This window comes from Nymphalis io, chromosome Z, assembly GCF_905147045.1.
Source record: "Nymphalis io chromosome Z, ilAglIoxx1.1, whole genome shotgun sequence".
In the NCBI taxonomy this organism is placed as follows: domain Eukaryota; kingdom Metazoa; phylum Arthropoda; class Insecta; order Lepidoptera; family Nymphalidae; genus Nymphalis; species Nymphalis io.
In genome coordinates, this window is record NC_065918.1 from 93681 (window position 1) to 120564 (window position 26884).

Here is a 26884-nt window from a genome sequence, read left to right on the forward strand (position 1 = left end):
TACTGTAGAAATCGTGGCCGCGTGGAATGGTGGCAAGAATGCTAGCAGTACTTCCCTTTGAATTGCAATTTCGATTCTCTGGACAAAAATTGAACCCACTAAGATAAATAATTTTTTTTTCAGGCACAAAATGGCTTCGATGAGCTGCGTCGCTACGTAAAGCAAGGCAGCGACTTCAGTAAGGAGCTGGCCTCAATCTTACAAGAAAGGTTCCTTTTGAAGTGTTCACTATCAATTTTTCACTTTTTTATTAATAGATTCGCTTATCAAATTCAACCAAGTCGCCTGCAACAGTTTGCTTATCTGAAATCTTATCGATATTTCGTTGCGATATTTACTTTCTACGGCTTGGCTAATAAGACGAGCACAATACCTTATTGCTGTTGAAAACAAATCGTTTTTCTTTATTGTCCACTAGTGCAGATCTAGGATGACTAAATATCGTAATAAGATTAATTTTACAGAGTCTTGAGGTTATCAAAGATAAACAGGATTGACTCTACTTAATTCTTTATACATACAAATCCACTTTTTATTTGTTGCCCCTATAGCGAGTTCAGTCTATCCAGAAATATGTCAGCGCTCGTGTAAGGTGGCGCTCGCTGTAAGGTTACGGCAATGGCCACAAAAACAAAAATAGACCGTTGCGATGCGACGCCCCACTTGGCTTCACCGCGACGGTCACAAATATACCGTGTATTTTAGACATTTATCGCTTTGCCGCTTCAACCGACTCCGGAAATATCTTAAATGTTTTTAGAAAACTGCATTCGTCTGCTCGTAACCGACTTCGACTATTACGCCACAATGACTATTTCTTATGATGCTTACTTCCATAATGATTCAATGAGTTACATAGAGCAAAGTACTTTTAAGCTTTATGTTAAAACCCTATGGCTGTGATAACTATTTCATTACGTCCTCCGTTTATGTAAATTAGATTCTCATGTACGTTGCAGGGTAGAAGCAGAAAATTATTATTCGAAGTGCTTAACGAAACTCAGTACGAAGTTAAGTAAAGCATGCAAAGAAAGCATCGGCTCCTGCGCGGAAGCGTGGAAGCATGTTGCTTTAGAAATGGAAAAACGATCAGAAATACACAGGTGAGCGTCACTCTTTTCATATTTTTAAAAACGATACCGAAACAGCCTGTGAATGTCCCACTGCTGGGCTAAAGGCCTCCTCTCCTCATTTTGAGGAGATGGCTTGGAGCTTATTCCACCACGCTGCTCCAATGCGGGTTGGTGGAATACACATGTGGCAGAATTTCAGTGAAATTAGACACATGCAGGTTTCCTCACGATGTTTTCCTTCACCGTAAAGCACGAGATGAATTATAATCACAAATTAAGCACATGAAAATTCAGTGGTGCTTGCCCGGGTTTGAACCCACGATCATCGGTTAAGATTCACGCGTTCTTACCACTGGGCCATCTCGGCTTTACGATTTAAAAACGATACGTCATTAGTTTATTAGACTAATATTATATTCTTCTTTATCTTTTGCAGAAATTATTCCAGTGCCTTAACCGAAGAACTTGTAAAACCAATGAAGCACGTCATAGATAGCCAGCTTAAGCTAAGAAAGAAGGTATTGCATTATGTTCCGATCGTCTCAACCACACACAAGCCCTTTACTAACTATCCTTCTCTTATCATATCTAACCAACGGGCCTTTCAGATCGAAGGTAATGTTGATAAAACGACACGAACGCTCTCCGACTGGAGGTCTGCCGAAGCCAAGTCGAAGCGGCAGTCGCACGCTGCGGCGCGGGAAAACGAGAAGTTGCAAGACGCCTCGCTGGATGTTAGGTCTGACCTCTTGTTTAACTCGTCGGCTCTAAGCGTCATTTCATTTCGCAAAGTTATCGATTGGAAGGATCCTTCATCTATTTCTTGCGATGCGATTAGCTGTGCGTTATAATGCTTTGCGATGTTAAAAGCACGTGGTCGATGGAAGCGAGTTTCTAGCGATATATATTCGTTTGCAGCCGCATATCGCGCAGCTCGAGTGTGGGTCACATACCCCATTCTATATTGAGCGCGGCGCGGGCGGAACGAACTACAAACCCGACAAGTGAGAGGGATGCCGCCAAGCTGCAGATAAAGAAGAGGAAAACAGAGGATGCCGTTAAGAAAACCGAGGTCGAATATTATAATGTTTGCGTTCAGGCAGAAAGAGCGAGGTAAATAATAACAACAAAACAATAGATATTCAATAAGAATCTGTTTTATTTGTCTCGTAACACGAGCTGTTTTCTTCCAGGTTGGAATGGGAAACGAGCGTTGTGAAAGGTGCAGGTATGCTGGAATCGCTCGAAGAGGAGAGACTCGCTCAGATGAAGAACTCCGCCGATTGCTACCTTCGTCTGACGGCCGCTGTACCTCCACAATTAGCAGAGGTGAAAAAACGAGCAATGCGCCTGGCCAAATTTTAACAATATCAGATTTTGTACTAACAAATTGCTAACATTCAGGCTACGAACGCTCTCGTGGGGCCGATCAAAAACGCGAATGCGAATGTAGATATGCGTGTGGTGCGAGGCGTGCGCTCGGCGCCAGCCGGAGCCAGCGAGCAATTGCTGCCCGACTTCTACTGCGAGCACACTACGCTCGCCATGAACAGAGAACGGCGAAAACAAGTATGTTATCTTTTGTTATTGTTCAGGGAAAAATTTAATTACTTTTTTCTTATTATATATAAAATTATACTTAAAATTATGAGGAGTGATTAGTAGAAGGCTGTAAACAACATCAGTCACTTAACGTGGATTTCTGGCAGATAGACTGACCAACGATGACTATATCTCAATACGGATTGTATCCGGGTTCTCATAGGAAATAACAGAGACGGTAAGATTTCTTCCGGATTGCAAGGTGTCCCTGAACATTACGAGTGCATCATCATCGTCGTCATACCTGTGACTTCTTTGTGGTGGTCGAACTTCATCATGGTTCAGCATTGTGTCTGGCTTTTTAATTTAGAGTAGTAAAGTAGAGGTAGAGGTTTAGAGGAGTAAAGCGATTGATGAAAATTTTACTCATATTTTTTCAGGCACTCCTCAAAATTATGCAATTGGTAAAACAAGACATAGAAAGAGAACGGAAGTCTAAGCTAGGCTTAGAGAAATTATCGATGGCTATGAAACAAACGCCGACCTTTGGTAGTGATGATTCTCAACAAAACGTCGCCGACAAATTGTATCATGTGAGTATGTCACATGTGACAATTAATTTTATTGTTTATACACGTGTGTGTCAGGTTATAGTATTGATTAACGGCAACGCGTTGTAGATGAGATCCATGCTAACCTACTTAGAAGCGGTGCGGCACAAAATAACCTCCAGCTTGAGTGAACTAGACAACAGGCCGCCCTGCCAGCACCCCCTGGCAACGCATATACAAGTCGTCAGAGACAAACAGGGCCTTCAACAGAGTATACTCAAGGTATAAAATATCATTTTATTAAGTTTATTGCATTCGTCAGAACGGCGACTTTGTAATGCAATATTATTAGATATGTATATAAAAAAAATATATTGTATGATTATATCGTTAAAAATGTTAAAATGACTCTTAAGTCATTAATTAAGTAATATTTTAACAGTGCTAGATTAATTCAGTGGTCTGCTATTATAAGGGCCAATATCCATAATCCTTACTTTGATAATCAGAATAGAAACAATAAACAGTTTTTGTTTGTGTTTCTTAACATACTCGTATATTTTCTATGTAATAGTGTTGGTATTATGAATATTACAAAGATTTGGCACATGTCCAAGCTCGGGATCCATCACAAATTATCGATATGAGTTGTTGTCTGAGTTATGATATTATTTTTGGAATAGATCCCGCCATGGCTGCAAGCTGATTACCAAAACGAAGTCAACAAAAACCTTCAACCGAATTACACAGCTTTGTCGAAAAGTGTGAACGGAGGGGAGGAGAAGGAGCGACGTGACTCTATCATGAGCCGCGCATCCAGCAAATTGCGCATCGAACATCTGTCGTTCAGGCGCAACACAGAGCATAAGAGTGCACCGGTGACACCCTTGAGTGCGGAGCCGCCCGCGCCGCTCAAGCAGCCTTCACCGGAACCGCTGCCGCCGGAGAGCCCGCTCGACTGGAGCGAGCGCGGCGCCGGGGATGGCCTCTCCACTCAGCAGGATAGTGATTTTGGTGAGAACAGTGGCTCTCGACTGCCTTAATGTATATATGTATGTTTAATATGTAATGTTATGTACAATATAATTATTAGGAGAGTACCCAAATAGATGAAATGATGATTGCTTTTAGATGAGTTCTCGTCGCAAAGTGACAGTTCAACAGATTTAACAGATGTAGGGAAGAATAGCACGAACGATGAGCAGATACAGAAGTACATCGGCAAATGCCGCGCGCTCTACACGTACGAGGCGAGACTGGATGACGAGCTTACATTGTCACCAGGTAATAATACCAATTTTCAATCGTTTATAAAATAAATATACAAAGAAAGTTATAATTATTATTGTCGCATTTTAATTTGTATGAATTATAGTGTAAATCTTGCAATCGCTCTTATTTCTATTTGGTCGATCATTAGTGACATTTTACTAACGAGGGCCGGTCCGAGAGGACCCCTAAATATTTGCGCCAATTAATGCCAACCTGTAGCTGCGTATACATGTAACGACTCATTCGTCAATTTTCTCTGTAACAAATGACTCTATTTATCTTTGTTCACTGATGCAATTGCGATAGACTTTTCTATTAGAATTTATTATATACAATTTTAGGACCGAATAGAAATAACAATTTCTGTTTTAAAATAATTTTTATCTGTTACTTCATCGATTAATCTGTAAATACGACTTTTATGTGATTATTAGTTGTGTTATTAACTATTTAATTTATTTTTCTTACTTTGTTTTAATGGCAAACTAATTTGCGAATTTTATGTGATTTTTGATAAATGGTACCTAACGGCTAACGGTGGTAATACCGATGCGATACATAAAACTTAGCAAATATTAAAGACTGACTATAAATTTTGTGGACCAGGTGACATTATAAATATATACGAGAAACAAGACGACGTCTGGTGGAGTGGAGACTTGAACGGTTCCTTCGGCATCTTCCCCTCGTCCTACGTCGAAGAAATCACCTCTTGTGTATGAAGCTTCGACAAATAATACATTGATTACCATTCGTGACCGAGCTTACCTTCACCGTAAGAAATAAGCTGAGCTGAGGATCCAAAAATTGAGAAAGAACACAAAGTTGTTCTCCTCGACATTTTGCATTTTGCGCAGTGCAGAGGCACTGCACATTCTAAACTCTTGTCTCTGAAACTGCCTCAAATAATTACTATTTACTATCAGTATAAAATTATACATGGTATCGGAGCCAGCGCATCGTGACGACCCGCTGATCACCGAGCTCATCTTTGGCTCTCGGACTGTAATTTATTACAAAATGAAGGCAAAAACTATTGGCTAAAGTGAAAACAGAGCAGTTCGTTACGTAAACATATTAATTAAGTGAGGCACACTGATGCTTCCGCACTGCCGACCACGGCACAAAAACTAGCCGCCGCAGTTGGCTGAAGACATTCGATCAATAAACAAAAGCACAAATAAAATGTATTACATTCATAGTATCGTAGTTAATTTACACTGCGGTTGCAAAGTATTTAAGAATAAAGCACTTGCGGCAAACAGGAGCCACCTCAAATAAAAATTCAATATTTTTAATAATTATGCAACATAAAAAACACGTAAATAGCTATATTTACATAATTAATTATGTAATAAATTACCTTTTCACCGTCTTCATAATAGGGTTTTTTAGTAGGATTTTCTTTTTTGAAAACACCGTTTAGTTTAATTCTGTTGAAGTAGGTTGCCATATTACTTGTTATGTATATAGCAGTCAAAAATTTGACGAATTCGCACAATGAAAATCACCACGGAACGTGTCACAAAGGAAAAGAAATGTAGCATAATTTTATTTAATTCAATTGGGCGTATATAAGTAGGCGAGTTTTAGTTACTTTATGAGGAATATTTATTAAGCAAAAAAATAAACTACAAAATCTATTAAATTATTTTTCGGTTCTTTAAAATTTTTAAATCTTTCTTGAATATTCTGCGAAATATTAATTAATAATATTCAAAACGTTTTTTGTACACATAGCTTTAGAAATATCCGTTGTGACAATTTCGTGTCCACTAATCGCACAACTGATCAAAATTTTTCACGGTCTAACTTGAAAATTGCTACAATTCAAAAATTTAACCATTCGAATACTTCTACATACCTTTGAATAGTACATTAAATGAGGATGGAATATAGTTAATTTTTTTCTTAGAAAATCGGCATAATTTGCTGAAAACTCTTAGCTAAAGTTTTGAAAAATTAACGACGCGAACAGACGACACTGAAAAAACACTGAAGTGGTACTAAAAAAAAACAAAGCGGTTTATTCGAAAGGAAAACGGCGAGAATGGACCCACGTAATTTAAAAATTAACGAAGCATCGTTAATATACAAGTTTATATAAAAAATATTTATGAGATTCAAAAGAAAGAACATATTATAATTTATTAGAAAATTAGTCGTGCAGCAACGGAACGGCGCCATAGAGATTTTGTTGACATGACAATTGAGTTTTGAATAGAAAGCCCTTTATATTGTCGTTGTTTTCGATGAAAATGATCAGATAGTTGAAATGTATTTTAATTCTTTGTTTAAGAAGAGACAGTATATATTGTTATACATAGAGTGGTTTAAATAAACCTAAAATCCCAAAATAAAGCATACTTATGAAATAAATCTAAGGACTTCATACTCACATATGTACATACCTATGTTATAGTTATTCATATAAATATTATTTTAACACAATTGTAATTCTACTCGTACAATAAATAATTTTTGGTAATCTTTTACTTTTATATTTTCTCACACACTTTTTTACACTTACCGTTTGTTTTGCCAAGTTCTATAGTTACTATGTAAGTTTCTATGTCATACGCTATCCCTTCCGATGGGTCCCAAAATAAATTCATTCTCGCCATTCTCCTCTACTAAATAACAAACAAATTTTGACTACTGGCAAGATAGCGGATCCGATTGAATCCTTTTATTATAATACGTATTTCAGCAGGAACTCATGAGTACGTTAAGAACGCGCTTTACACGCTTCTCTCGGTACGACCGGCGGCCGGCAGTATTCTATTTTATGTTGTGCTTCGTTGCCCGTACTTTATAAATTATTCCAAAGAGTATGGTGTAGGCCTTTTGATAATAATGATAATTAATACAAAGCGACTGATATACGCAAGAAATACCTATTCATTATAAATCGGCGATTCTTGCTATCCGCAGGTACCGTGTTTTGAGCGATCGTTAATTATTTATTGTGTATAGGTAGATAGGTACTTAGATGTATGTAATTTTTGTTTTTAGAACGTATTTTGAGAAATCGTGAATATTTGGAAATAATATACATAATGATAAATTGTCTGCAATATGTACGTGTAAGCGTGTTAGTGTTAAATTAAACCAAAGTATTTTATGTAATAAACAAAATGGTGATAATTATACATAACTGACTTATTATTTGTAATTGTCTAATTATATTTCTTCATTGTTCCAAGTCGTTTCATTTAACCTCAAAACTTTAACATTTTTGTATTCCGTTTTATATGGGACGTTTTCCCATTTACACTGTGCGTGCTGAGCAAGCAACCTGTCTGCAAACCTACGTATACCAAATAAGGTATTCCCCATATTGTGTCCTTTAGGTATTTGGTCCTTTTACTGGTGGAAGGGGTTTTGTGCAAGCTCGCCTGGATATGTACCACCCACTCATCAGATATTTACCGCAAATCCGGTTTGAAGGATGAGTAGTGAGCCAGTGTAATTACAGGCTCAAGGGATACAACATCTTAGTTCCCAAGGTCGGTGGCGCATTGGCAATGTAAGCGATGGTTAATATTTCTTATAACGCCGATATCTTTGGGCGTTGGTGATCACTTTCCATCAGGTGACCCATAGCCGCTTATCTATAAAAAAATCAGTACTGTCACAGAATTAGAGGTAAATTAAATTAATCCTATAGAATGACGATATCATTTACGTAATAGGGTAAATAAAAGTCGATTAGAGATGACAACAAATTATTTATTAAAATAACGTTCGTAGATTACAGTATTGGCAAGAGAGGACTGCAGTCCAACATATCTACTGCTAATTGTGTACGAGTGGCCCGCGAGTGTTCGTACGGGCAGACCAGAGACAGTGGCACGAGCACACCTCGACCAGACCGACAACCTACGACAACTCGAGGTCTGTGTTACAGACATCATACGGTTTTTGCTCTTCAGCATAGAAAAATACTCTATAGATTTAAGATGGACGAGAATTGTATGAATGTGGTACGTCCAGTGGATCATTGGATCTACCAATAGAATCGATTTGCTACAATTTATTAAAATATGGAAATTACGTTCGTACTTGGCAAAATTAGCCCTCCACTAACAGGCGGATCGGCGGCCGCGAATAACCCTTATGAATGCTTGATTGTTCTTAAATTTTGAGGAAAATTATTAAAAATTGTGACATTCTACCGGCGCGCTGCGGCTACAAGTGAGAATGGCACAAATTCCAGTTGTGATCTTCATAAATATTTATAATAAAAATATATAAATAATAAGAGTATTCTCCCTAAAGGAAATAAAACACATCAAGTGGTCAGCCCGTCCCTCCAGCGCAGAGCGGACGCCGCAAAGGACAAAAGTACAGCAGTCGCCCGGTATCGATGTGATCAACGCAGGTTGTGGTTTGTAGTCGCCTGTTCCTAGAGTTTCGCCTGGACGACACCGTCCGTAAGGAAATCTTCAGGAATTACTTATTACAATTTTAGTACATAATTGTAGAATATTTCACTTTATTGATCACTCGGTATAAAACTCTAGAAACATTTAATGCTTAGAGATTATTTATTTATATAAAAGATAATTAGAATCACAATAATTGTGCAATTCCTTTGCACTGTTAATTACAATTCCTAGGACATCAAGGTTAATTAATTAATAATAATTTTAGACTTGACGTGTCACGGGTGAAGACCGACACGGCCGGCCTCACGCTGGTGTCACCATACGGTGAATGAGTATGAGGGAAGTTTGCTACTTAAGTTCTGTCTATATTTATATTGTCTCGAAAAGTATATTTTGTCAAAGTAAAAGGTTGAATAAATATACTTCCAGAGTGTTATTATCAACTTGTGCGTTACGCAAAGGCGAACGTTGCGCGCTGGCAAATACACTACTTCTAATTTAAGAAATGTTAAAATGGTCATAACTTAAACACACGTCTATTGCGATTTAAATCGGCAGGGTTCCGAAGCCCATCGAGCGCTGCGGTGGTTCTATGAACCGCCGACGGATATTTCATATTTGTTTATTATGTACATCATTCGACAACGCCTTTGAAATAGGACTTATTAGGACAAAGTGCCTATTCGTTAAGTTCCTATTTGTTTATTTAGCCTTAAAGGTTTGCTTATTCGCTACAGCTGCCGATAGAAACAGAACTTCGTATCGTCCTACTACCTACCATCCTTCTATTGACCCCGTGCCCGAGGGCAATTTCACAATGAATGTTTAGACGGACGGAGTCTAACTGTGAAGCCCCTTCTGTGATACGGAACCCCAAATACACCATAACTTTAAAATACATCAACACGATATAAATATTAAATGTCTGTATTTCGAATTCGACTCAAGACATTAGATCTAGAAATATCGTTCGTATGTGAGCGTCGCGACACCGACGGGAGTGCGAGCGGGACGCTCTACACGCGACACCGACGGGAGTGCGAGAGGAACGCGCTACACGCGACACCGACGGGAGTGCGAGCGGGACGCGCTATACGCGACACCGACGGGAGTGCGAGCGGGACGCGCTACGCGCGACACCGACGGGAGTGCGAGCGGGACGCGCTACACGCGACACCGACGGGAGTGCGAGCGGGACGCGCTATACGCGACACCGCGACTTTAGACAAACAGTGACGAGAGAGTTCTACGACGAGAATGCAGTTGCGCTCACTAAAAATATTTTTTTCGCCTACAACATATTTACAAAAATACAGTTAACGTACATTTTTTACTTTAAAATATCACCTTCCGCTTCCCGGGTGTATCTAACTTCGGCACGTACCCGCCCGGAGCACGTACTAGCTCGCACTCGACGTACGTCGCGCGACTACAGCACTTACATGGGAAATTATACAATACCAACATATTATCATTTTCATTTCAAGTGATCATAGTCACTGTGCACTGGTGAATGCCATTCAAATTAAATATTACGAAACGAATGCACGACTATCGACTATCGACCTACTGTCGGAACTCACTTACCATATTATTGTTCCGAGTGTACTACTCGACGGCTGACGCAACTCGTCTCCGGTATGCGTCCCTAGCGATTACGACTTAGCCTTTTTACATCTAACGATCGATCGTATTTATTTCAATAATCTATTCATATAATATCTTATACAAGAGGGAGAGAGTGTGAGAGGAATCAAATAAAACACACACACGCATACGTTTGAAAAATAATAAAATACAATACAAATCAACACAAAAATAATAATAATTAAACTAAAAATAAAATAACAGTCGTAAGAGTTTATTCATAATAACTTATCTTGAGTAGACGAAAGTTAGAAACTTTTACAAAATAAAATAAAAATACATCGAAAACAAATAATTCGTATATAATACGGGCGCGCAGGACGTCTACGACGTGACGTCATCGGTGACGGTATCGCCACACACGCGCGCGGGATCAAAAGACTAGAGTTGAGCGAACAGACGGACACGGCGCGAAGGGGACATACGGAGGAATGCCAACTAAAACTATCTGTACGGCTCCTGCGTCACATGTACGCGTACCGCACCGCCTGCCCCGACCCGTCTGCTGCGCCACTAGAACCGTTGCGGTTTACCGACAAAGACATAACGATCGAAACGGCCACTTAATACTAAGGAAAGCAGTAAAGTTCGCGTAAATATTAAAAGTGAACAAAAATAATTGTGCTCTTAGCTGTAACAACTTAAATAAACTTTGGCCAAAATATAACATATCACACGTCGAACAGAACGTACGCTTCGCGCCGTACGCACCGTGCGCATTGTACGCGTACGGTCGCACGCTGGACGCGACGCTGGTTGCGCTCTTATAGAGCTTACCCGCTCGACAGCATTGTGCTTTGCAGAGGAACGCCATCAGCGAAATATCCGTAATCGTTCAGTTCAGTCTAAAGATAGGAAACGACAAGTCTCCACCAACGGAATATACAAACGAAACTAATCTCAGCAGAAACGTTAGAGTAACAACAAAATGTGGGAATGTTATCATAGTAAATCTCGAAAGGTTCAACAGACAGACTTCTCCTAGTGCACGCTCGCTCGTGCGGGCGAGGTAGCGGGGGAGTCCGAGGCCGTCGTTCTCGACTCTGTAATCATTTACGACCTATAAAGTATTTATAAAAGCTATCAATATGGCAGTGTTTTAATTATTTCGGTGAGGGTCGACGTCACTCGAGAACGATTCTAACTACTTAGCCGTTTCGGCCCCTCGAGGTATCGATAACTTCTGAATTCGTAACAATTTTTTTAATAAGTTAATAAAAATACGTGTAATCGAAAAAAAAAAATTAAAGAAATGGCCTCGAACTCCGACACTTAGACATTAGTAATGTGATTACAATATAAAATACAATAATAATAATAAAATTTCGTAAAATCACATCCAATACAAATACATCGATAATATCGATCACTACTACTATAATATGATGACGTAATGAGTACGACGGCACCTCGCACGATAATACTGGGTGCTCGGAATTAACCTAACTCCGCGTCTCGGCGTGTGGCGCCTACCTAGTGCGCGGCGCGTATCTGGTTGAGGTCGTCGTCGGAGTCGGTGGGCGGCGCGAGCACGGTGAGGTGCGTGGAGTCGCTCTGCAGCGTGCTGCACTCGCCGCCGCCGCCGCCGCCGCACGCGCCGCTCCAGTTGCCGCACTGCGCCTTCTTCTGTAGCGCCTGCACGTACGACTGCGAGATCACGTCCCCGTGCGCCGTGCGCACCTGGTACAAGTACCGGTACTTGCGCTGCTTCATCTCGGCGCGTTGCTCGCGCGTCACCGGCCGCGCCTGCTGCGCTTTCAACCGACGCTTCTGGGCGCCTATACCTGACCGTACACACGTGAATATAATTATTAAAAAACGTCACAAACAAATATCAACAACTAAGAATGGTACAAACTTTGCTCGTGGTGCGTCCCGGCGGCGGTGAGCGCGCCCTGCGCCACAAACCCCACGATCGCGGCTGCAGGCCACGCGGCCAGCGCCAGCCACGACAGCCTGCACGGCGGCACCACTACAGGCTCCAGCTTAGCGCGCTCCCACAACTACGACACGGCACAATATTTTTTCGTTCAAAGGTCAACGGGAAGTGGGAGGTACGGTCAGTAACAAAACGTACGATAACAATGACTCGACCGGGACGGACTATGGACTTAAACGACGAAGTAAAAAATTCGTCTATTAAATATTTACACACCTACTCGTTTCGTATATAATGATGACACTTCTCGCATTCGTCCACACATTTCTTATAGCAAACAATCGCCGTACGATGTATGTATACGTGTAGAGTGCGTTACTCACCCACTTGAGCATGACCATGCGCTCCAGAAAGTAGTCGAGGCAGGTCGCGACGACGGCGCCGCCGTACACGCTCGTGCCGAACGCCGTCAGCACTGGAACGACACGCACGCTACAACCGCAGGCCGCGACCCGATATGCGCGACTAACCGGAACGTGACTCGAGCGTCTCACTTGTATTTATTGCGTTTGGTTTGCGCAAACTTCTGTTAGTTGATTAAATCGAGGTCAAATTTAGAAACAAGACATACTGTACTAATTACAATTCAATTGTAAATTTTGAACAAAATGAGATAAAGTCGTCCGTGGCTAACTAATTTTTTTTATTTTATATATATTAGCCGGTAGGAGAAATGACTACTCCACCTGATGGTAAGTGACCATTCTTAGGAGAGGTTAGCTTATAGTGCTCGACTGTACGCAAACCCGACTGTGCGCTCTCATAATCCGATGGAACGGCTACCTGACACAACCGGACAGCGTTCCACCACAGGACCAAGGACAAATATATATGAATAGCTTATAGTATATTTCACAGCACAGTGCACGGAAACCAGAACTCAAATATGTCTATACTTGAGTTCAAACAAAAGAACAAAAGAACCTCATTGTTGTCTCAATGCACCTCCTGACCTTGCCATTATGAAACGAGCATAACCTATTCCTTGGCGTCGAAAATCCCTCGTGTCATCGTATCATTAAGCCCGGTACACAGTATTCACTTTACACGATTCGGCTCAAAATGATAAAGTAACGTGTGAAAGTTGCTTGCCACGCTATGTAAGCAATTTCGATCCGATTCGAGTCACGACTCCGTACCGCTCACCTCATATAAAAGTAACTTATTCGATATCTCGTGGTGGTGGTACAGGTACTCGGGATATTATGAACGATACTTATCGTACAAGTCATTCTCTTAATATCTATCTATCTAATAGGCTATCGATTCGGGAGCAGAGCCAACTACCACGCCACGATTGACACTTGTCCTGGAAATACGACACGGAGATATTGATATTGACAGGTGTGCACTGACACCGGCAGAAGACAAGGGTGTTCTACTTGTTCAACTTATCGCGGGCGAAGCCCCAGTTAGTGCTAGTCGTGTGTGCACTTACGAGTATGTATGTTAACAACATATTCCTTAGAATATCAAATGGGTTTATGCTTTTAAGCAAATCGAATGTGAATATATTTCTATTAAGTGTTAGCTTTGTGCCATAGAAAATAAAACTAAATCCATACTCATTAATGAAGAGCCTGAAATATAAATGTGAACGAAAACAGGAATGTATTCTCGAAAAAGCGCATTTATCGTTGTTTCTCAGCTGATAATTGATAAAAAATAACTCACCTTTCTTCCAGTAGAGGTTAATGACCGCGAAGAATATCCCGGAGACGAGCAACACCACCACGCAGAGCCAGTACTGGAAAGATTACGTATTTTACGGTAAGGATATATGTTGCGGGTTGCGTTTCTAGATAGGTCTCGGGAGTACGAGTCGACTACGCTTGTAACTACGTTTTGTAAGATGCACGGAGTTAGTTCTTTCTTAAAGTAAACCTTAACTTTGATTAAACAAATTTACATATTTATATAATTAGACTGCAAAAATAAGTTTTAAAAATGTAAAGTTTCATTCAGACAAATTATAAAAAAAAATTAAAGTTTAAGGGTAAATAAGTAGTTGCTATATTAAGAAAGGACAGTGAAACCTAAAGGACTAAAAACGCGCTGCACTATCGAGACCGCACCGTTTAAATGATACAAGTTTCGAGTAGAAAAATCATTACAATTATTCTACGCTTCTATTTACGTTACTTCAATTTTCATCAAATTAATTAAATAAAAGAAAATCAAATCAAATTCGATTTGCGAAGATATCGTGTAACAGTTTCCAAGTTGTAGTTGAATGACATATATAATAATGACTGCGCTTTTATACTTGTAATAAAAACAAACATATGCTTGTATTAAATACAAGTGAGGTCAGATCTCTCCAGGAACACAAAATCGTAACAGTGACATTCGCATTGCAATGGTTTAGCGCGTTAAAATGAAGTCATTCGTATTTAGTATAATTATCAATCCGCAATATTGACAATAGCGAATTACGTCGCAACAACACAACAAATACAACAATACAACAGTGAAACAGTTCGCAGAGACAACCGTACAATATTCGAACTTTAATAGATAGCAAGCGCTCCGCCGGCGACTCGAGACGAGTACTGTTTTTTTTAATAAAATCGTTCATTTGATTTTCGCCCACGATACACTTTTAAGGCTGCCCTTATATTTAATTTAATAATAATTACTTCGCTTCCAGTAAGGTTATCGGTCGCATATAAGCATTCAATGCTTTACATATAGATATACAATTACAGGTAATTGTAAAGATACAGCTTGGCGAAATAGAACAGAGCGCAGCCCACCGGCCCACCAGCCCACCGGCCCACCAGTGGAGAGGGTGCACTAGTTCAGTTGTTAGATAAGGTTATAATTTAACATTATATATATCATTACCGATAAAGTCATGTTATTTACCAAGAAGCCCATCGATGCAGTTACAAAAGAAATAATGCAGAATGCAGACTCTATGCTGACTGAGGGTGAGCCCTCAAGAGGAAGTAGTTAAAAAAAATCTCATTTTCTTCAACATTTAAACTGAGGACATTTTGATTATGTAAGCGGCTCGTCGGTCTACCTGCAAATCCCTGCACTGAATAAAATATAAGCGACGCCAGTTCGCAGAGCCCCGAGCGACTGAGCCGAGCCGGTGTCTTTTAATTTTACTTAAATAAAATAATTTGTAATAAAGAGTAACTACCTCCCGAGTTCTTTTACTGGTGGTAGGGCTTTGTGCAAGCTCGTCTGGGTAGGTACTCATCGGATATTCTACCGTAAAACAGCAGTACTTGGCGTTGTTGTGTTCCGGTTTAAAGGGTGAGTGAGCCAGTAGCGCATTAGCGATGTTAGCGATGGTTAACATTTCTTACTTATAATATAAAAAAAAGTTTAATACCTAATGGTTCTTTTCGATAGAATCTACACTACGAATGAGTGAGAGCCTTACTTTCAGTGTAACCGTTCAACATGTCTAAAGGGCTCTAAGGCCTCATGGATAACTAATAACAATTGATAGTGATGCAAGTAATCACGACGCTCGGCTAGACTGCATTTAATTTGTCTTCGCTTTGTTCGCAGAACGGTGACCTAACTCCGATCGGAAGTGCTGCGATCGAGAAGTGCAGATCTCGTGTACTCTACGAAGGCGAGACGCGTCGCGCTCGGTGGCGGAAAACGCTACACTCGTAACTACGTGTTGAATGTACTTGTACTTATCATATTACAAAAGCTGAGAGTGAGAGAAGAATGTTCATTACTTTGCTTTGCTTTTAACTTTTTCGAATATGTCTCTCCATTACTACATTTACAACAATTATAATCACTTCGTTAGCACAAAATATTCAAATATTTATATGGTATTTTTGTAAGGCTAAGGATTCCCGAGTATTGCGTTGCTCGAGGGCCATTGCCTGGCTTTAAATGGCCCTACTTATTAAATATGTATTTGCTACATAAATTGCATGCCCATCGGTGTATTTTTGATTCAGAACCAAATACGGATGGCGAGTTTTGGTTAATTTCGCCGCTTTGAATTGGTTAATACTAAGTACACGTCTACTTTTATTAGAATCTTTATTATATAAACTATAACTGTGTAGTATAGTAGAGACCGCGCAGGTGTGCGAATGTAGTCAAAAAGTGAATGTAGTCTACACTTTACATATTCTCACTAACAACATAAAATTACTAATTCGATTGATATGTAACTTTTATGTTGTGATTGTACATGGAAGGCCCCCAGGCCGGTTGCGGCCACGGCGTCTAGTCTCAAGAGAGATTAGCCAGCTGCGCAGGTAATGTTATAGTGCACCAGTGTGTGCGCAAACACAGGTGTACTCTCTATTCCCTAATTCTCATAATCTGATGGGACGGCAATCCGACACGACTGGAAGGAGTTCTAGACCAAAGGCTTTACGTGCTTTCCGAGGCACGGGAGTGTACACATTTCCGACTTTCAAACTCTGGGATGCTACTGAAAATTTTCCGACAGAAACACCCAATAACCCGATTTTTATAGCCCGACCTGGGATTTAAGCCTAGGACCTCCGGGTCTGCGGCCTTACATCTAGCCACTAGTCCAACGAGGCAGTCACTTGTAAAATGACTCCTTCACCAATATACTTCACGATTGTATGTGTATATTCATGTAGGAGATATTTTAAGATTAAGTCAACGAAGTCCGCATTAGAAAATTGACTATAGAGCAGGTCCAGCGGTGACTTACGATTAAGAAATAAATTATAACTATAGTTCAATATATTTGTTAAGCAAAATTGAATCTTAACGAAACAAACAATATAGACATATATGAATCTTGAGGGTTTTCTGTAGATATTACAAGGTTCTGAGACTGAGAGGAGAGACTCATTTGATCGCCTGGTGTGGTTTGTTTGCAACTTTTATACACCTCGACTCTACACGGGCAGCGCACACATGCGGCTACCCCGATAGATCAATACATAACAATAAGCTGTAGCGATAGTTAGTATAGTGAGGCCGGGGCTGACCGCGGACAGCGCCGCTCGGCTCACGGCTCACGGCTCAACGCGCCATACTCTCTTCATTAATAAACTGCACCGTGTGCCACTTGTGCGTTATTACAGAAAATAGCGACTGTCGCAAACAACCATATGTTAACGTTTGTATATTTGTTTGTTTTATATAAATACCGGTTGTTATTTAAGAAAGAAAATTAGACTCGGAGGTAGATTATGGTACGGTTGATGTACAGTTTGTAAGAATTTAACATTTCTAAAAGCATTAATCTAATCATATATTATAAATATCTCACGTACATTTATAGCCGACAGCAGTCTATACTACTATAGAAAGCTGGAGAGTTTGTTGTATGAACGCGTTGAATATATTTTTACATAAGATAGCCCATTTACTGGGAGAGGTAAGCCATGTAACATCGCGATGCAACATCACCCTGAGGACGTCTGCACCCATGTTGAAACACTTGTCCAACCAGTTCTGGACGTATGTATGTTCGTACGTGACTCGAGTCGAGTAATACATAAATCAATACTTCAGATAAACTGTTACGATAATATTTCATAGTTTGATGTCTGTGTCAACTTAGCTGATTAATATTCCTTACATATTGTTTTATAGTTAATTAAATTAACTAATTTTAATTTCGTACAATCGGCGTCGCGTTATCACTTTTCGTGGTATTGAGAAGTGAGTCACTCGTTAGCTTGATTCCAACCGTAACCGTACGAGCCGAGTCCGTCCTTCGACGATCGAATAAAACCGCTCGAACATAACAAGCACAAGATGCAATTGATCGAATCCGGTTTAAATAACGCAACGAAGCGTGGGAGACGCGAGACGCGATCTCGATCAGTTTCATATACAGGTATAAACACTTTCGTTTCATATATTTATAACTAAATCAATTAGACTCGATGTGGCTCTGAATTGACGCTGTTGTCACTGAGCACTGACCGCATATCGGCGGCTGCAATACGCGGCCTGTGCGCGTCGCACAGTGTACGTCCAAATATGTGTCGCAAGGCTAAATATGAAATGGAAGACTTACCGTATTAGGTTTGTTTTCAAGAAAGTGATCGTAGATGGCGAGGCCGGCGATGGCGAGCAGGAGACCCGTGTGGAAGCCTGTCATGAACAGCCCCACGTACTGGATCAACATTGTTATGAGACCGAACAGCAGTCCAGCACATACCGCCACACCTGCAGAAACAAAATTTATAAAAGATGTTTTATAATATAGCTCATTCTTGTAAGAAATTCCTCAATGTTGAATGATTCTTACCAACATTCCCATAAGGTGGCATTAAATATTCCTGAAGACAAATGAGATAAACTATCGCTGAGCCGAAGGTAAAACCCGTTAGAAACATACTAGCTTTGAAACATCGGTACCCTAGGAAAGAAATTTGAATATAATAATGAGTTTTATTAAATCAATATATGTTAATACATTTTGAATTATATGTCATAAACTCTCATACTCACCAAAGAGTGTGTAGACAATTCCAAAGATGATGTACATTGCACAAATCACACTGATAATGGGATCATAGTTGTAATCAATCAGGGAGCAGAATGACCCTTCTATGTGTGGTCCGTTGAATGTGGTGGTCATGTTTGGAGGGCCATGTGTCGCCTGTGGCACTAACTGCCCTACTGATGACATTTTTAGACCCCAGACGTGCAGATAGTTATAAAGTTTTCTGTAAAGTATTAGTAGATATGAAATCTTTATAATCAATAGATAAATCATTTACATAACATATAAATGGTTACTTTAAGAAAATAAAATCATTTCCTGATTATACTAATATGTACTACATGAGTATTACACACTTGGAAATTTAAAAATTATATAAAAAAAGAATATTGTTATTAATACGATTTTTACAATATATTGCAATTAGTTATGTTGTTTTCTTATAAAAGAAAAATTTCTATTCATTTTTATTATTTCATCTTTGAATATATTATTGAATGCACCAATGTTACGATTTACGGTTTTAGGAATAATAAAAGGAATATTATAAACTGATGTGTGGCTAAGCAAACGCAACTAAAATCTTGTACAATTATCGTACTGGTATAAATAAAAATAAGAATACCTACCATAATTGCACCTTGAACGAGTTTTAACATCTAATTCCATTAATATTATAAATGTGCACTACAAACATCAACACATGAAGTAGTAAGCAAGAAAGTATTTCGACAAATATATAAGTCACATCAGGCTTAGACTTCGACACCTTAATCAGTTTTACTCGAGTGAATTATTTACTTTCACCGTAAATTAGTTAATACCTACTTCAACGACGAAGCGAAACCAAACATTTAAATAATTTGAATCTTAGCAAACAATACTGCCTCAATATTTTGATAAAAGAGTAAATATATAATATATAAAGCACTTACCATTATACGTCAGTTAGTCGATTTCACATTGTAAACTAAAATAACTAAAGAACCCTGACCTACTCACTAAAGATATCACTGAGATTTTAAAGTACTAAAATAAATTCATTTTTAATTATTAGACCAGAATCAAAATCAAAAGGTTTAAAAATTTTAAAGCTACCTATCTACAAAGAAAACTAACAACAAAGGTTTTCCTCAAGTTTCCTCTCGTCATTTACTTTTTTTTTAGTGATGCTCTAGGTATGCCCTTCGCGACCGCGAACCGCTAAAAGCGTCATAAAACCGGTATTTTGCATTTATGTCAATAACATAATCATGTTTAAACAATTTGTCATCGTAATATATGTGCTTTTTTAATCTCTTATATAAAATATATTTAATTCAATTTAGGAAAAAAAATACCTTAGAAACTTTAAAAAATGTTTATTTCAATAACCGTTAATAAGACTTAAATTTTTTTAGTGGCACATACCTAGCATTAGAAGTAAGCTGCTTGGCGCCTGCCACCTTTACGAAGTTCGAGGTAGAACTCCGAGAACAAATAAAACAATATTTATTTGTGAGTGCATTACCGCGAAAGAACCTGGATTTTGTATACCATTTGTATTAAAATGTTTTGGACTGTCATCCTAAAAATATAAATAACGCCACCCGCAAATACTACTCGGGAAACAGTACACTTTGTCTCGGCGCATCATCAATATCTCACAATGAAAGTTACGGTCAGCACTCTTAACGACGAAATATTCGTCCTCGACGTGTCTGAAGACTTGGAATTAGAAAATTTTAAGGCATTCTGTGAAATCGAATCCGGTTTCCCTGCAGCAGATATCACATTGACTTTCAATGGTAAACCTATGATACACGATAAGAAATCACTCAAGGAACTGGGAGTGCACGACGGCGATGTAGTCGTAATGCTCCACATGGTGCACAGCAGGACACCTTCAAACTTAAAAATGAACGACGCAAGCCAAGGTAGCTTTCGTTTTCGGACAGACATCGAGATTACATTGTGTTTATTTAAAATTGCATTGTCATTCTTTTTGTCATTCATGACACTTGTTATTGTCATATTGCGTGTACCGGCGCACTGGGAGAATAGATTTCCATCGAATTGTTTAAAAATGAAATTGACATTTAAATGTTATTAATATGTATATTTTTTTGAAGTTTACAAAAAATTTGTCATAGCCCCTTTTAAAAGCAATACTGATAAAAACTTAAAAATTTTATAAAAATAAAGACTATTTTCAGCTCTGCCAAGTGGTTTGGCAAATCTTGACTTCAGCAACATACAGGTGCCGCAAGGAGCAAGCACATCTATGGCGTCTAGAAATTCTACAGTAGAGGAAGATCCTCGCATTATAAGAGAAATGTTCCTGGCTAATCCAGATCAGCTTGCTTTACTTAAGCAGAACAACCCAAGACTAGCGGATGCTCTACTGAGTGGCAATCTGGGTATGTATTTCATTTATGAGTTATGTACATAGATTAAATTTTGTTTGCTATTACAATTTCAAATTGCTTCTTGTTTTTAGATACATTTGCCTCGGTACTACGGGAACAAATATCTGCTAGAACTGAAAGGCAACAACAAAGAATAAGGTGACTACAATATTTTTCTATTTTTTGGACAGTTTTAATATAAACTATATTCTTAAATATTAGATATACATATTCCCAAAGATAAAATAAAGTTTATGGGAAAAATTATTAAATTTTGTTAAGAAGCTTTATAATTGATGGTCATATTTCCAATAGGATGATGAATTCAGATCCATTCGACACTGAGGCACAGCGTATGATAGCGGAGGAGATCAGGCAAAAAAACATAGAGGCTAACATGGAGGCGGCCATGGAGTATAACCCGGAAACATTTGGAACTGTTGTGATGCTGTACATTAATTGTCATGTCAATGGGTAAGAAAGTAAGCATAGATATAGTCTACTCGCTTGTAATTTGTCTGCTCATTATGTTTATTTTTCAGGTTTCCAGTTAAAGCATTTATTGACTCCGGGGCACAGACTACGATAATGTCAGCTGCATGTGCCGAGAGGTGCAACATCATGAGACTTGTAGACACAAGGTGTGCATAATTATTTTTAATCTCTTGAAGCAGATCTAAATGAATTATTTTATCATAAACATTTTAAACAGATGGGCAGGTATAGCTAAAGGGGTTGGAGTGCAGCGCATCATAGGTCGCATTCACATGGTACAGATGCGCATCGAGAAAGACTTCCTCACTACCTCCTTCTCAGTGCTAGAGGAGCAACCTATGGACATGCTTTTAGGGCTCGACATGCTGAAGAGGCATCAGGTGATAACTCAATCGTATTGCACTCCACCGCACATTCATTGTGTACAGTTCACACAAATAGTTTGTTCATACTGCAAAATAATATTTCAGTGCAACATAGATCTGAAGAGGAACATCCTTCACATTGGAACAACAGGTACTGAGACACCCTTCCTCTCCGAGTCAGATCTGCCAGAGTGTGCCCGGCTTTCGGGCGTTTCTGAGGACGATATAGTAACACAGTCAGTGAGAGATGCCGAAGAGAAGCAGATGAGGGATGCACTAGAGAAGTCAAAACAAGGTGGGCGTGGAAAAAGAAAATGATTTTCATAACTTTTGCTCTGAGATAACCTTGTAATATCACATTCAGCAAAGACAGAGATATACAGTGATCGGCTGTTAAAAAATTTCTTGAGTGTGACTATAGGTTGTCTCAAAGACATGCACTTTGCCAGAAATGTTGTTCTTTGTAGTAATGGAGGCTGTCCCAGCTGTACAAAAAAATGGTATTTTAGAAAGGAAAATAAAAATGGTAATATTCATAATTAGTGTCTTGTTTGCTTGTTGCTTCATGTCGGTTGCTACCTGGGCAGGTCCCGGCCAGGTCCCGGCCAGGTCCCGGCCAGGCACAGGTTACACTCGCCAAAGTCCAATTATGTTCTATTCCCTACATGAAATAATCATTTAACTAATGCTGTTATATCCATCCCTACTAGTGTAGTAGATTGTAAGTTAGCTTTCAAACAGAACGAAAATAAATATTAAGTCACATAAACAATTTCTCGACAAAAAACACACGTGACATTGACAAAGTCAGTCGTGTAAATATTGTCACCCTGTGATTCGACGTACGACTTGAGAACAAAAAGACCAAGAGACGAAACTCAAACATCACTCGTTTATGTGGCCGGTCGAGTGTCTCCCGAGTGTCTCGCAGGTATGTATCGTATACGTTACCTGGTATAGTGTTGCCTATAGATTATTGATTTATTACATCCATTGTTATATACATAAAACCTTAATTTATTTTCTTCGTGTTTGAGTGTAGCGAGGTTGAGGTTGTGTGATAGAATAAAGTAAACGTTAGACATTGTACCGTAGCAGAGGTAGCATAGTGTATCGATGGAAACCGAGCTGTACAATTAATTATATTTGGTAATATTATTTAGTTTGCGTTTATGAAACGATTGTATAATTCCATTGGTATGTGATGAATGGGATATTATAATATCGATAGTTATAAACGAAAGCTTGTGTTGGTGCGTGCAGAGGCAGGCAGCCAGGGACCGCGGCCGGTGAGCGCTGCCGGCGCCGGACAGACGACCGGCCAGAGAATCGGTGAGTGCGATACTTACACACACATTATTCACTGATGGAATAGAATGGAACGCGCCGTGGTGTCGTATAAGTCGACTGATGGGCATTTTGCCAATCACATCCGGCAGCGAACGCGTGCGGTGGCGAGGAACTGACCTAAAGTATCTGCCAAGTGCCTTTGGTTAACAGATTACTCGAACTCGAAATAAATAGGATAAGGATAAGCGAATAATTATTTATCGTCGATTTATTCTGACACAGTGAACCCCAGCGTGACCGTCCTGCCCACGGACAGGTTCGGCGAAACCGACGTCGAGGAGATCGTCGCTCTGGGCTTCACCAGGGAACAGGTAACGAATAGGAATTGCACTGCTACTTACTACTACTATCATCACTTTGTATCCGACGTCAGCGCGAGTAAGGCGCCCCCAAGACAATTGTCACGACGCGCGCTGAGACCTAAAGTGAAATAATTATATTTTCCAGGCGGTCGTGGAGTTGCGGCGATTTAACGGCGACAAGACGCAGGCCACGGTGGCTCTGTTCGCGAAATCGCTCAAGTTTTAAAATATCTCCATTCCCGGGGTTCTGGAGCCCCCCGCTCGCCGGACCGAAGCCGCAACCCGACTGATGTGTCGCACACCGTACCAAGCCGCTGCGATTGACTTTACTGAGCCTCGCTGGCCGCCAGCGACCATCTTAACATATCGTTAAATAATGATGCGTTTGTAGCTTTCATTTATTCATGGAACGCTTACAAATGTATCACTTCACTCGTTGCTACTTAAAACTATTTTGTACAAGTTTCTTCTTAACGCTCAACTCGTATCTTTCTAACAGTTGTACCTAAGTAGAAAGCGTAACTAACCAAGCCAACGATATTATCGCTTTTGATAATCTTATACACTTATTGTTGCGATTTTTTTTTAACGATTTGTTGTCGATCGATTTACGCGAGAAGTTGCTCTGTGCGGGTGACAAGGTTATAACGTGAAATAAATAAAAGGCGCCCTGGTCATCTAACCCCCGAGGGGTTTCGTTTTCGTTTATATATAGCTTTGTTAAATACGTTAAGCAATGATTTGAATGTAACGACTTTTATTGAGTGTTATAAAGAAAGACTTATTTAGGAAAATACTGTGTAGTTTTGTAAGTGAACGCTCGCCACGGAGCCTGCGTAACAACAGCGCGGCGATTCGATACATTGTACAAATATTGCACATCCAGTCCGCGGCCGCTTCGAGGCGTGTGATAATGTCTTTGATGATTTGTACGTCAAGTCGAGCGTTACGAGACGTTACGGGACCGTCTCACATACAATACAGATTAAGATTGATTTAACAAAACTTTGATCTGAAGTGCAATTTCATGTTGTACTTATTCAGTAGAGCGACCACAAATCGCGTTGCAGTAGAAGTCGGCGTCCGCGGAGTGAGGCGTGGGGCTCGGGCCTCGGCCGTTATCATAGTATGAGGCATATCGGCGTTCTAATATCACACGCTGACCACGGATAAGCAATACTGAGTCTGGTCATTGCGAATATATTGCGTGGTCGTAGTTATAAGTAAAAAGAGACATGTGCGGGATACATAATACAGTCGAATTTAACATGGGCCTTGTATTTATTTATAAATATTTTGTAAACGCGAGAGTTGCTGAGAGTACTCTGTGTCAGCTTTTCACACTTGCGTGGTATCGTGATTTGTGCATCGGCTCGCGAGACGTTTCCGCTACCAGGTCGTACTGTACGAAGGCGGCGTTCTACAGCTGACCACGGCCGCGTCGCAGGCGTCGGGCGCACAGAAGTGTCGAACAGTCATGTCGCTACGTCAGCCACCACATTGTACTACTCTTAAGTATTTTATATTATTTTTTATATTTACAATATATTTTAATGACATTGTTCTAAAATTAAGTTTTTCCTTTGTTAAAGTTTTGTATTTCATTGAACACCGAATAAATAAAGTTACGCATCATATTTATTTTGTTTCACTTAACCTCCTCCACCTGACGCGGTGACGCGCGTCCACTTGACCGGCATCGTCCAGCACCGACCAGCATCGACCAGCACCGACAAGACGGAGGTCGCACTTGAGCTCAGACATCATGCGGAGCACCACCAGTACGGTTTTGTCTCCAACGTTTGTTTTATTATCATATTGATAATGAAGATGCCTGATATATATTTCACTTCACTTTAAATGCCTGACCACTGTGTCTGGCCGATGATTGATCGTCAATCTAAATCTATTTAATAATCGTCGTCGTCGTCGTCGCTAATCGTCAGTATAAATTCATTTCTGTAAATGAACGTCAATCAAGAGCCGTCGACGCTGAGTTATTAAGTTACATCGCTTTAAATTTGTAAAATAATAAAGGGTACCTACTATATTAATTGGTCATATCTGCCTGATAGTTATAGTGAACCTAGAAAGGAAGAAAATCCACGTGGAAGACTTGAAAGCGCAGATTAAAATTAATAGTCGAAATTAAAGGCAAAAGTCATTCTTTTCTCAGAAGGATTCTGTACATCAACATCAGAAGCAGAAATATAGAGTACCTTATCTTACTTACACTAATTTCTTTAAAAATTTAAAGCGCTGTCAATCGTGAATACAGCGCTATCGAGGTGCAGGCGCAATCTTCATATGCTTATGACACAATTAATATTAGTATTTAATAAATTTTGTTCGCCAGCTCCCTAAGTAAGCGCGTGGACGTAACATTACTAACGCACAGCAATTATTAACGCATGTCACATTGTTTGTTCTGACAATTCGCAGCGCAATTTCAATACATTTCTGACCGCATTGCTTGGTCTAATTTTACTCGGCTCTGGAATATTCCGCGCAATCAAGGTATTATCAGCATCCATCATCTCATCTCGAAGAATTCAGGGAAATTCAAGTGCTAAATGAAGGTAGACAACAGTCTTTATTTCCACAAATGAATGTAACCGTTTGGTAAGTTCGTTCTGTCAATTATGTCATTTTTATTTATTAGTTAATACAATATGATACTTAGTGTTACTACGGTCAGCCAAGCTACCATTTACGAGCCAATTGCGGTAACTTTAAATATTTCATGTACTTAATATAATTTTTTGGTTAAATATTTATAATTTTACATTTTTTTTATTAAATCCATTTATAAAACTTATTTAGTCATCACTGTCAGCGTGTGTTCAGCGCCCTCGTCGCTATATAAACCTAAACCTTAGGACTTTATTGTACTATATATATAGCTTGATATTTGTTGACACCATAACTTTGACGGCGACCAATTTTATATAAAACGTACAAAAATTGATTAAAATTCAGTTGTATTTTTATTGGAAGTCTATGGATTATTGCAATCTGTCTAATGAGACACGGCGATGCAAGTAAATAGAAATTGAGCGACATTCAGGTGTGCCTCCTGCGTACTGTATAGTCTGTAACACGGGAACATGGATACTAATATTTAAAAAAATCCGTAAAAC

At 39.5% G+C, this 26884-nt stretch overlaps 3 protein-coding genes across 6 annotated transcripts in view; 2 read left to right on the forward strand and 1 right to left on the reverse strand.

Annotated features, from left to right (window-relative positions):
- LOC126780195 (nostrin) overlaps positions 1 to 7639 on the forward strand; it is a 30517-nt gene extending 22878 nt beyond the window's left edge. For all 3 annotated transcript variants that reach the window (XM_050504458.1, XM_050504459.1, XM_050504460.1), the window contains 12 exons: positions 124 to 209; positions 960 to 1103; positions 1510 to 1591; positions 1682 to 1812; positions 1992 to 2186; positions 2267 to 2402; positions 2478 to 2642; positions 3056 to 3208; positions 3296 to 3448; positions 3850 to 4180; positions 4298 to 4450; positions 5045 to 7639. In XM_050504458.1, coding sequence (XP_050360415.1) covers positions 124 to 209; positions 960 to 1103; positions 1510 to 1591; positions 1682 to 1812; positions 1992 to 2186; positions 2267 to 2402; positions 2478 to 2642; positions 3056 to 3208; positions 3296 to 3448; positions 3850 to 4180; positions 4298 to 4450; positions 5045 to 5160 — 1845 coding nt within the window. In that variant the 3' untranslated portion in view covers positions 5161 to 7639. The remainder of the gene's footprint in view (positions 1 to 123; positions 210 to 959; positions 1104 to 1509; positions 1592 to 1681; positions 1813 to 1991; positions 2187 to 2266; positions 2403 to 2477; positions 2643 to 3055; positions 3209 to 3295; positions 3449 to 3849; positions 4181 to 4297; positions 4451 to 5044) is intronic.
- A 522-nt stretch (positions 7640 to 8161) lies between these two features.
- On the reverse strand, positions 8162 to 19983 carry LOC126780207 (transmembrane protein 198). Of its 2 annotated transcripts, XR_007670462.1 has the most exons (9): positions 19781 to 19983; positions 18851 to 19068; positions 18648 to 18758; positions 18414 to 18565; positions 14090 to 14162; positions 12739 to 12830; positions 12335 to 12479; positions 11354 to 12260; positions 8162 to 11321 (listed from the first exon to the last, which is right to left on the reverse strand). XR_007670462.1 is itself a non-coding variant. In XM_050504477.1 (8 exons), exons 2-8 carry the CDS (start codon positions 19029 to 19031, stop codon positions 11950 to 11952), a joined length of 1065 nt encoding a protein of 354 aa, XP_050360434.1. In that variant the 5' UTR covers positions 19032 to 19068; positions 19781 to 19983; the 3' UTR covers positions 8162 to 11949. The 2 variants fall into 2 exon arrangements, 1 of the variants encoding a protein (XP_050360434.1); XM_050504477.1 differs by having other exon boundaries at positions 8162 to 12260.
- A 279-nt stretch (positions 19984 to 20262) lies between these two features.
- On the forward strand, positions 20263 to 25381 carry LOC126780202 (protein DDI1 homolog 2). Its single transcript, XM_050504469.1, has 10 exons — positions 20263 to 20761; positions 21041 to 21244; positions 21325 to 21391; positions 21548 to 21706; positions 21775 to 21873; positions 21945 to 22107; positions 22198 to 22387; positions 23356 to 23424; positions 23665 to 23753; positions 23890 to 25381. Exons 1-10 carry the CDS (start codon positions 20494 to 20496, stop codon positions 23968 to 23970), a joined length of 1389 nt encoding a protein of 462 aa, XP_050360426.1. The 5' UTR covers positions 20263 to 20493; the 3' UTR covers positions 23971 to 25381.
- Positions 25382 to 26884: the final 1503 nt, after the last annotated feature.